At 51.9% G+C, this 11,698-nt stretch overlaps 1 protein-coding gene across 4 annotated transcripts in view; it reads left to right on the forward strand.

Moving 5' to 3' along the window:
- The window catches only part of LOC118220575 (rho GTPase-activating protein 23-like), an 88,008-nt gene extending 76,661 nt beyond the window's left edge, over positions 1-11,347 (forward strand). For all 4 annotated transcript variants that reach the window (XM_035404475.1, XM_035404474.1, XM_035404471.1 and 1 more), the window contains exons 14-24: positions 375-493; positions 619-737; positions 1,015-1,167; positions 1,467-1,545; positions 2,043-2,116; positions 2,228-2,317; positions 5,964-6,089; positions 6,212-6,253; positions 6,509-6,602; positions 8,150-8,181; positions 8,994-11,347. In XM_035404475.1, coding sequence (XP_035260366.1) covers positions 375-493; positions 619-737; positions 1,015-1,167; positions 1,467-1,545; positions 2,043-2,116; positions 2,228-2,317; positions 5,964-6,089; positions 6,212-6,253; positions 6,509-6,602; positions 8,150-8,181; positions 8,994-10,493 — 2,428 coding nt within the window. In that variant the 3' untranslated portion in view covers positions 10,494-11,347. The remainder of the gene's footprint in view (positions 1-374; positions 494-618; positions 738-1,014; positions 1,168-1,466; positions 1,546-2,042; positions 2,117-2,227; positions 2,318-5,963; positions 6,090-6,211; positions 6,254-6,508; positions 6,603-8,149; positions 8,182-8,993) is intronic.
- Positions 11,348-11,698: the final 351 nt, after the last annotated feature.

Genomic DNA, 11,698 nt, shown 5'->3' on the forward strand with positions numbered 1-11,698 from the left:
GCTGTGGTTGGGGAACTGGGTTTGTAACCAAACGGTTGCAGTGTAAAATCCCCAGGGATCAGGGATGACTCGCTGTTCTGCCCTTGAGCAAGATAACGAACCAAAATCGATTCGGCAAATGCCCAGCTGAGACGATTTGTTAAAAATGTACGTAAATCACCTTGGGCAAGGACTTCTGGGTAATGACTCTCCCATTTTTGTGTGATTGTTGTGAATGGAGAGATGTGCGCCGCGGGTGGGCTGCGCTGTTGAGGCGGGGGTATTTGGCGACTCTTTTATTAGCGTAGCCCCTGTTGTTATTGTGAACGTGCCTGAATGAAGGCCTCCCTGGGCGAGTGTGTATTCTCAGCCTCTCCCCACCCCCCCCCCTGCAGTCCAACGGGCAGCAAGCCGGACGCCTCCCCCAGGGTCCCCCGCATGAAGCCGCCGTTCCTCCTGGCCAAGATGGAGAACGCCACGGGGGCTCCCCGCTCGCCCAAACCGGACGGCAAAGGTGAGCAGCTCGCTCGCTCCCTTCCTGCTCCGAATTTCTGCTCCTGAGCCCCTGAGGCTCATGGGATGTCTGACCAGGATGTGACGTAACAGGCCTCTTCTTTGTCCTCCTCTGTCTTTCGGCAGACGAGAGCAGCCCCCCCAAGTCGCCGTGGGGGATCAACATCATGAAGAAGGCCAAGAAGTCCGGGCCCAAGGCCTTCGGGGTGCGACTGGAGGACTGCCAGCCTGGCATCAACAACAAGGTCAGGCTTCACCCCACTCTCTCTGCCTGTCTGTCCATCTGTCCACCTTGTCCACCTTGTCCACTTGCCTGTGTCCACGTCTGTCAGTGTTTACTGGCTTCGTGGTATGTGGTGTGTGTGTATATTTACAGTTGTAGAGCTCCGGTGATAGCGCTTGCTAGTGTCTGGGTCTATAATTAGTTATGTGTCCGCGTCCTTCAGTTCTCCCTGATAAGCTGCAATATAGCGCGATAAGCTGGGTTGAACCGAGCTGCCCTTCCTCTGTGTCTCGCCGCAGTTCATCCCCCTGATAGTGGAGATCTGCTGTGGGCTGGTGGAGGACATGGGCCTGGAGTACACTGGGATCTACAGAGTCCCCGGGAACAACGCCGTGGTGTCCAGCCTGCAGGACCAACTCAACAAGGGCGTCGATATCAACCCCACAGAAGAGGTGAGGTGCTGCCTTGCAGTGTTCATAGAATTAATACGGCTCCTCCAGACAGATGCTGGAATTATATTGGTGCATCTGGTATTCCAGTGTTAACCAAAGGAACATTTGGGGTCGGATAGCAGTTTGGGGGAAATGAAAAGTCTGTACCTATTTCCTCAGCATCATCTGGGGACTGAAAAAACAGACACTGATTTTCTATGCCAGTTTTCTGTATGTGTCTCGGAATGGGGAGACAACCGATGGGGGGTAACCTACATAGGGGAGTGTGTTGTTGATTTTCCTCAAATCTTTCACCGCAGAAATGGCAAGATCTGAATGTTATCAGTAGTTTGCTCAAGTCCTTCTTCAGGAAGCTTCCGGAACCCCTGTTCACGGATGGTGAGTCTTTCCCCGGTCATGCTGTTGGGCATGAGAACAGATACATCACCCACACATGACACAATGCCCCTTTGGCCAGCTGGATCATTTTTCTGTTGTGTGTGCTTGACGTGCCATATATCTTCATTATGCTTTTCTAGTAATATTTATGGCAATGAACTAAAATAAAGGTGAGAACACAATAAATCTTCTGATATATGATAATGAGGTATCTCTACTCTGGATAGTGCGAAGGGGCATGTTGGAAATGGAACTCGGGTTGTTGAGCTTGTTGCCGCCTGGTGGAAAGTCTAAAACCCTTTGGCTATATATAAGGCAGCCACTGCCACCAAACAGAACAGTCATCAGCCCGAACAGTTCTTCTGGGAGTGCCTCATATTTCATCTTTATCATAAGGCTGCCAACTGAGTGTTGAAGGATTCATGATCCTCCTCACTTTTTTCACAAATTCCATTCAGGCACAAGTGTGTAACTCCCCTGCCCTCCTCTCCACACAGACAAGTATAACGACTTCATTGATGCGAACCGCATGGAGGACACAAAGGACAGGCTGAAGACCATGAAGAAACTGGTACGTGTCTGAGGAAGAAAGAAGAGTTCGAAAGGTGGCGTAATTGTGAGTTATCGTCTTATCTACCGTCTTTTAATATTGCCTTTCTTTTCTTCCCTGCTTCTCGCTTAGATCCACGACTTGCCGGATCACTACTACCACACCTTGAAGTTCTTGGTGGGCCACTTGAAGACAGTAGCAGATCATGCAGAGAAGAATAAGGTCATTATTGTACACACACATACGTGCGCGAACCCATATTTCCCATATGGGTACTTGATTGCTCTTGCCTGACTCCTGTATGATTTCCTGTGTGCTCTCGCTGCTAGTTTGTTGAGTTTGTCTGCATTGTGCTTTCATTTATAGCGGGTAATGAATATTGTTGTGGGTATTTCTTCTCAGAATCTTAAGAAGGTAAGCCTTACTGACTACTTTAAACTGCGACTTGATCTAAGATGTCCTTTTGGTTGGCCTTAAGTAGCAATATACCACCAATGACTCATATAAAGACCATCCAGCCCAAATGGATGCAAGCTTATTTTCTATTTTAACAACATGGATGCTCAAAGGAAAAACCGTGTCAGTCTGAAACTAGCTAAACAACTTGCGTTATTGCTGCCGTCGCCGAACACTTACTGGCTGTAAGTTAGAACCCAGAGATAAACGAAGAATCATGTGAATGGTGCAGGTATTTGCTCCAATCATGCACCTGATTTCACCTATTATTTTACCTTCTTGGTTGAGGAAGCAAGCTCATTAGTGAAACCGGGTGATGTGGCTGGAGCCTATTCCTGCAGAAACTGCAGCCCCCAGGGCCAGGTGTTGCGGTGTTGAGTATCATTGATGTAGATTACTGTATGTAAACTATATGAAAACATACCACACAATACAAGAGCTCCATGAATGACTCTAGAGCAAGTATGAGGTTGTTACAGCCACTCCCTGAATGACCACAACATAAAAGTGCAAGGAGACAGTGAATTAAAAGATAAAAAGTTTATTTGAACAAAAGGAGTCGAGGTTGAATGGATTTGTGAAAGCAAGTACGTGTGTAAATGCATGTGTGTGGGGAACAAGGAAAAAAGAAAAAAATATGAAAGAGCACGGACTAGCCAACTCCTAGGCTGTGAAGGAGAAAAACCAGAAGTGCTGGCACCAAAAAAAGAAGCAAATCCCAGGGCCTGGCCATCCAAGTCTTTTAAACCTGTTGGCCCAGGTAACTCCAATCAAATTAGGTGATACCAACCAGGTCTGGTGGGGGGGACAGACAAAGCCATGAGGGAGAAACAGACACGTGTAACAAGGTGATTTTTAGAAAGAAAATCAAATTATTGAGACTTGATGACTTGTAGTTTAAAACTACCAATTTGAGACTTGATTCAACCTGAGCTCTAGATCTCGGGACTTGACTTGTTTGTGACTTCCAAAATATGACATTGTCCAACCTCTACAAAAGTGTGACATATTGTGAGCTGCACTCGCTAATTCTGGCGTGGTTACTTGATATTCATCACTATTTTAGTAAATGAGTCCTTAATGTGGTGCAGATAGCATTTGCAGCTGTTGTGCAATAACGAGCACCAACTGTGCTTGCTATTTTTTCTTATCTGCCCCTTAGTGTCTGGCTTGACAGTGCTCTAATATACTTGGAGTTAGAGGCATAGTCATTGGGTAAAATGTGGCTAAAGTAGTGCGAGTAGTGCACCATTTACATTATCCTAAATGGCATAATGTTAGCTAGGCTGTACAGCATAACAGCAAACTGAACCCCAGTATCTTAGCAACAATTTTCCATGGTCATGTTGCCTAGCTAATAAGCACCTGTCAGTCTAAAGGGCGGCGTTTAATTGATCGTTTAAGGTGGGTCGCACTTTTCCAGTTTTGCTTTTTCTTTTTTTAAACCCTGCACCAATGCCAGATATACAGTTCACATTGGGCGGCAAGGTTATATCTCACTCCTAATTTAATTCCTGCAGAAAATCACTTGCCCGCCTGCTGGAAACATTTCAAGCTGCAAAGACAATAGGGATTGATGGGAGCGTTACCTTTTATGGCTCCTGATGGAAGAGGCCCTTAAAAGCGAATGGGGCTTCCAGTGCGATTGCCCCCGGACAATCTGAGGTGTTGTCGCAGATGGTGCTCGCTCCGTAAAGGGCTGAGTCTCCAGGGGTTGTGGGAGGGGAGGATTGATGAGCCCCCCTGGGCACCACGGGAGCCGCATCCTCAACAAAAAGGAGTTATTTATAGCGCGGGACTAAATTATTAGAGGTGTGGATAGTACAGTGTGTGTGTGACAAGGAGTCTTCCCATGAACCTTGCCTGGTGTCCAGGTGGGACAAAGTCCTGGAAAGAGCTAGGGAAGGGGCGTGGGTGGGTGGGGGGGGGGGGGGGGGGGGGGTGGGGGGGGGGGGGGTGGGGGGGGGAGGGATTCAGTGAAATTTCATTGCAGAGTTAGCAGTAAGGTTAAGGAGTAGAACATTTTCTGGAATCTTGCCAGTGCTGCATGTCAGCATAGGGAGACACAGTTGTATTTGGAGGTTGAACACGTGGCTGAACATCTGGGGCAGGAAAGATGGGTGCATGTTTTTGGGGCACTGGGACTCCTTTTAGGGAAGTGTTGACCTGTCGGAGCATGATGGGTACTCCCAAACTGGAGGAGTGCTGCTGCATTGCACTGGTGTATGCGTAGGGTAGCAGAGGACTATTTAAACAAGGGACATGGGGGTCAGGGAGGTTAATTAGTGATAGGAATAGGAATGTGCAGACTGCCTGGATGGGAGCTATCAACCCTGCTTATAATAATATTAGTGTGATAATCATAAATAAAACTTTTCAGAGCATCATTTTTTATCAGAGGTGGTTTAATGCACCTGTGGGTGAAAGGAGAGGGAGGGGAAATGTACAAGCAATACTCCTGAGATTCCTTTGCTTCAACACTAGAAGGAGGGAAAAAAACTCATTTTGGGAACTTGAGCTTGTCGTGTCTAATGGGGGTTATAACGCATAGTTGGGATTGCAGAGAAATGACTTTGTGCTGGAAACAGGAATGTAGAGGGGCATGTTCAAGGGCATAAAGACAACACCCTCCCTGGGAATGGACCTGCAACCTGTGATTTAAAGTCCAGCTCCCTAACCATTATAAGGCATCGCGCCAGGAAAAGGTCTGAGATGCATAACCTCTTCAGGTTTACCGAAAGGACATTAAGGGGGGATTTGATAGAGGGTTTTCTTAAGATTAACGTGAACAGCAAAATATTTTTCGGAGGTATTTTAAATTCTGTCAGTAGAACTAGGAAGGAGTCGTGGAAATTCTGTATGGATGGTCAGGGTTATCAATGCAGAGAAGAGCTTGCCAGGTCATGTAGTGGAGGCAGGGACCTGAGGGATATACAGGTCCAGGCTTGATACAGTGAGGAAACTTCAAGTTTGCAGGTAAATGCCAAGCCTTAATGGACAGAGGGGCCTGTTCCCATCATTATATACTATTATGTTCTTATGCTCTTACATGGTCTTTTGTTGCATTAAGTGGCTGAAAGACAGTGAATGGATGGTTTTGATCCAAAGACAAAGGCATTGAAGGAAGTGTTTTGGACAGAGTTGGCCCTAGGGTTTTGGGGTGCCTCAGCCTTTGTGGCCCCAAAGTGTTCCAAAAAAACAAAACTTAAATTGTGTGGCCCAGGCACGTGGTTGTGGCCCTAAATTGCAGAGAGTGTTTGTACCAGCGGCCAAAACCAAAATTGTCTTATAATTGACAGGTTACAGCGCTGGAGCAGCTCTGATGCCAAATGTGATGGTGGAGAGGTAGCTTGCGTTGGTGTGTTCCTTGACCTCTAATAGGCATGCTAACACACTCCGCCTCTGTGTTTAGATGGAGCCGCGTAACCTGGCCCTGGTTTTTGGCCCCACGCTGGTACGCACCTCGGAGGACAACATGACCGACATGGTGACCCACATGCCCGACCGCTACAAAATCGTGGAGACGCTCATCCAGCACGTGAGTGTAACCTTCCCCGGCTCCCAGCAGCCTGGACCGCTACCCCCCCCCCCATTATTTCAGGCAGCACTGACATCCCCCACCGCTCAGCATTGACCATACCTCTCTCTTTACTCTCCCAGCATGCCTGGTTTTTCAACGAGGGGTTGGACAAGGACGAGAAGGTAAGAGCCGCAATGGCGCCGACTCGCTAGTAGCTTCCGCGTCACATTATTGACGCCATGGGTGTTTCAGCTTTCCAAGCAAACATAGCAAATAATTCATCTTGAACAAAGTAAGCAAGGTGGATATTTACACAAAGATTTAAAGGGCAGCTGTGGTGTCAGAAAGTTCAGCGATCGTACGCAGCCTCCTGGGGAGCCCGTTAGCGCGGCTGAGCGTGTACCCACCTCTCTGTCTGTCTGTCTGTCTGTCTGTAGACCCCGGTGGACACGGCGGACCTTCAGCCCGTCCCGAACATCGACCACCTGCTGTCCAACATCGGGAGGACGGGCGTGATGGGGGAGGCCTCAGGTGAGAGAGCAGCCCCGGCGGCCGCGCCGGCCATTGTGTAGAACGGGGTGCCTGCGCGCACCTGAGCCACAGAGCGTAGCCCGAAACTGCTGAATCACCTACGCCTCTGACGATCTGCCGTAGAGCCCGCATGAGAGGGGAGGGCTTTGATACTGAAACGTTTTTCGACTTTTTCCTGATGTTGGCACGAGTGTACCTTTTTTCTCTCTCGTTCCCTGTTGCTCTTTCTTTCTTTTTCATATGCTTTTTTTCCCCCCCCGCTGTCTTTCTCTGTGTGTTTTTCTGCGGCCTCTTAGCTGAGCCTGTGGAGCAACCACTGCGGTAGGACAGGATTTCCCCTGGCGTAGTGAGCGTGTGTGAGCGTGCGCGTTCCTGTGCGTGTGTGTGTGTGTGTGTGTGTTTGTGTCTGTCTGTGTGTGTGTCTGTGTTACCCTCTACAAATGAAATCCCTGCTCTTCTCTCTCTCAGTCTCAGGGTTGTCATGACATATTTAATTCTTGTGTGGAAGTATATAATATTGTCTCACTGAATGAATTGATTAATTGATCATTTAAATGAATTCATGTATGGCCACTGAAAGTCTCTCTTGCGGGACTGCCTATACACTGAGAGCAACACTGTCACTGAGAGCGACTGTCCCTGTGTCCCCTCCACTACTGCCAGCTGATACTGTCTGCTTCGCTGCTGCATATTGTGCGCGCATGTGTGTGTGTGTGTGAGAGAACGTGGGTGTGTTTGTGCATGTGTGGCATGCGTCAGTGTGTGTGTGAAGGTGTGTGTGTGGGTGAGTAAGGGTGTGTGTGTGAGGGTGTGTATGCGTGTGTGCGTGTTTGTGTGTGAGGGTGCGGGCATGCCTGTGTTGCTGTTGTATTTTGGCACACACATCAGCAATTGTTTCTGGAGCCCCATAACTGCAAACTCTGTTTCTACGTCTGTGCATTTTGAATGTTCAAAGCTGTGTGTATTCACTTGTTCAGTTTGAGTATTTGAGTGTCAGTCTGTGTGAGTCACATCTGTGTTAAAGCCACCTTGACATTCAACACCCTTAAAGCCCTGCCTTGCACAGCTTCCTTCACTCTGTGGATGTAATCAGTGTGTGCTGTGATGTCATCATTCTGTGCCACAGCTTTTTCCCTCCCAGGCTCCACCCAGACACAGTTTTCACATGGATGCCATGTTCTTTCAAGCACAGTCTTTGAATGACAATCACTTGTGAACAACATGCCACACTTATTCTTCTGGGACTCACTTGTTCTTGTGAGAGAAACATTGTACACATAGGAGAGATTCTCCTGCCCCAGATGAAGAGCACACCACAGACCTGTCCAGTCAGCCACATGAATTATATTTTTCATGTGCAGAACTACTGCCATCCTCAAATGCTCTCCCAGTGGCTCATGTATTAAATCCAGATGTGGGTGTGTCTATGTGTATGAGCCTGTATGTCTGTGTGTGTGCTCATCCACTTACTTTTCTCAACAACATGTTTAAGACTGATGCCCTCTGTGATGCTAACCTCCTCTCTCCCTCTCTTGTCATCGGGGCAGACTCAACCAACAGCGACTCAGCTAAATCCAAGGTAAGTGGCAGAGACAGGAACCAGCTCTGAGCTGCACTTCCTGTATTATGTGTAAATACTTTCTCGGATAACTCGCATCATGCTGCACTTCCTGTATGGTGAGATGCAGTTTAAGTGACAGATCAGTGGTTAATAGCTATTATTTTGAGCCCAATATTTCCTGACAAAACTGGTAAACTGAAAGCCTGTATATTTATAAATACCCTGGGGGAGATTTCAGCCACCAGCCTAAGTAGAATCTTTCCAGAACCAGCTTCTGCTCCAGCTGGATACCATCTGGAATTTGGTGATGGTCTGTTGCCTGCACCAAGCTGGCCCACTAGCTGGACATGGTCTTGCCAACATGGTTGCTTTCTCAACTATCTATTTTCCAGCTTGACCATCTCCAAACCAGCTTCAGACCTAGATGGACCAGCTTAAAACCAGGCTGGACCAGCTTAAAGCTAGGCAGACCAGCTTATAACCAGGCTCGACCAGCTTAAAGCTAGGCAGACCAGCTTATAACCAGGCTGGACCAGCTTAAAGCTAGGCAGACAAGCTTAAACCAGGCTGGACCAGCTTAAAGCTAGGCAGACCAGCTTAAAACCAGCTGGACCAGCTTAAAACCAGGCTGGGCGACCTTAAAACCAGGCAGGTTCGGCTTAAAATCAGCTGGACCAGCTTAAAACCAGGCTGGACCAGCACTGGACGATCTTAAAACTAGGCTGGTCAGCTTAAAACCAGGTTGGAGCAGTTTAAAACCTGGCTGGAACCAACTTGGTATTTCCACCAGGGTAGAAAAGCACTGTGACATCTGTGACTCTGTGTCTCAGGGCTCATGGGGGTCAAAGCGGGATCTGAACGCCAAGGACTTCCTCTCGCTGTCCATCATATCCGCCGTCACCCGCAAGCGCAAGAAGCGGCCCAACGCCCGCCTACTGGGCAGCAGCACGGACGAGGACTCGGAGCACGAGCCGGTCAAGGCCAACCGGGGGGGGCGGGGCCCCGAAACGCCCAAGCCGCAGGGGGCGGAGGGGGCGGGGGGAGGCGACACGGCGCCCAGAGCGGAAGGCGAGGAGGACGAAGAGGAGGAGGAGGAGGAAGAGGAGGAAGACGGGAAAGGAAAAGGGGAGGAGGTGGAGGAGGAGGAGGAGGAGGAGGAGTCCCCGGGGAGGCGGTGCGAGGAAGAGGAGGAGGTCGCGGCGGAGGACGGCGGGGTGGGGGCCAAGGCGCGGCCCTGGCGGGGCCCGGAGGACGCGCGCTCCATCGTGTCGGGCTACTCCACGCTCTCCACGCTGGGCCGCAGCCTGGCCTCGGAGGGCCGCGGGGACGAGGCGGACGACGAGCACAGCGAGCTGGTGAGCGAGACGGACAACGAGAGCGGCTTCGCCTCGCGCTCCCTCACCCAGGAGCGGCCCGAGAAGCCGGCCCGCCCGCCGCGCAGCTTCCTGTACTCCCACTGCAAAGCGCCCGGCTCCGCCCCCGGCCCCGCCCCCAGCCCTGGCCCCGCCCCCGCGGCCCGCGGGCCTCCCCGCCGCACCTCGGACCCGGGCGACGGGAGGGAGGGCAGGGCGCGCTCGGCCACGCCCTCGTCCTCCTCCTTCTGCTCCTCCGCCGCCTCCTCCGCCCCGCACAGGCTCCACAGCCGGCCCTCCTTCAACTCCCACAAGCTGATCCAGTGCGACACGCTGGCGCGCAAGAAGCTGAAGGGGGACAAGGCCAAGGCCCGCTCCCTGGACCTGGAGCTGCTGGCCCCCGCCTGCGTGGAGGAAGGGGTGGGGCCTCAGGCCGCTCGGGAGGCGGGCCCCGGCGCCAAGGCCTCGTCGAGCGGCAGCCAGGAGAGCGTGCGCCCGGCCCCGGCCCCGGCCCCGGCTCCGCCCCCCAACCCCGCCCCCGACTCCGCCCCCCACAGGGCGAACGAGGCGGCCTCCTTCTCCCCCGGCGGGGGCGGGCAGGCCTCGCTGGCGGAGCAGGTGAGGGCGCGGCTCCTGGGCTCGGCGGAGGACGTGCGGGGCGTGGGCCTGCGCAAGCCCGTCTCCCCGGAGACGCGGCGCAAGAAGAGGGCGTGGCGCCGGCACACCGTGGTGGTCGGCACGGTCGGGGCGGGAGACGCGGCCGACGCCCCCCCCGCGGACGACGTCGCCCCCGGCGACGCGCCCCCGAACGCGGACGCCGTCGCCCCCGTCGCGGACGGGCACGTCGGCGTCAAGCCCAAGGGGTCCCACCGAGGTCACGAGCAGCACGCCGTCGGACAGTCCGTCCGCCTCGACCCGGAGCTCACCACCGGCCCGGCACAGCGCGCTCCGGCTTCCAGGTTCCACCAGTACCTGTAGGGGGCGCCACCGAGCCGTGGAGAATAAAAGAAAGGCCAGGGTGTTATCCCAGGCACGCTAGGCTCCTGTATACCGGTGCCCCTGGACAAGCTCCAATGAAACGGCTCTAAGATAGCTGTAGCCCGTGACAGTAGGGGGCAGCAGAGAGGTGGCAGACAGAGAACAGGTGCAGTCGCTTTAGTTCCAACAACAGAGCTGCAAGCCTGTAATTATAACACCAAACGCTTCCATCGCCTCATTCCTATTGGCCATACTGGCCTGGCAGGAGCAGTGCAGTGTTGCCAAAGCCTCTGCAAACAGTCGAGTCCTGTAACCGGATATGATAGCGGCGAGGCGCGCGTTGTAACGGCCTTGTCTTCTGGCCAAGTGTGTTTTTTGTTCACCCCTCCAGTGCTGGAGGAGGGCACGAGCGGCAGCCAGCGAGCCCAGCCAGGCAGATCTTTCTGGGCCTACAGAGCGCCCTGTGGCTTAGCGGAGAAGTGACTGTGCTCCATTACCAAGGTGATTCAGTCACACTCGGGGGGCAACCGAGGACACACAAGTACACAAACAGACACACACACACACACGCTCACAGACACACACACACACACAAAGAGCAGCCCTGACAGTATTACACACACACTGCTACAGCAGGAGCACAATGTGAGGTGGGGGAAGAGCCCCAGTGGTATTTGACCCCCTTGTTTCACGCGAGTTAGAAAGCCCTGACGCTTCTTTGTTTTTGAACATTTTCGTTCTCCTCGTTGCTCTGACGGACTACGGAAGTTAGCTACTCGTTTAGCTTCTTCGCAAAAGTGCAGTGTGAGAGGCTTTGCCCCGAGCTCCCCTGCTCCCCCCCCCCCCCCCCCCCCCCCCCCTCCTGCCCCCTCCCACCTGCGTGGCCCCCGTCTGACCGTCTGTCTCTCCGTCGTCCTGTCCGTACGTCCGTTCACGTATGTGTGCATTTGTGTGTCAGCAGGTGTGCCTGCGCACACGCATGTGAGTTTGGTATCGTGTTAATCGATTTTGTAACATTTGTACAAAGCCTTGCTAAGTTAACCTCAGTGTATATATTATACATATATATATTTCACTATAATATTTGTTTTTGGATTTTTTTTGTTTTTCATTGTTTACAATGGTGCATCCTGGTGCACAGTCATTTCTTTTATGCTGTTACTTGAAATGTTACCCTATCTATGTTTTTATTTGTTTTGTTTTAT

This window comes from Anguilla anguilla, chromosome 2, assembly GCF_013347855.1.
Source record: "Anguilla anguilla isolate fAngAng1 chromosome 2, fAngAng1.pri, whole genome shotgun sequence".
Classification (NCBI taxonomy): Eukaryota; Metazoa; Chordata; class Actinopteri; order Anguilliformes; family Anguillidae; genus Anguilla; species Anguilla anguilla.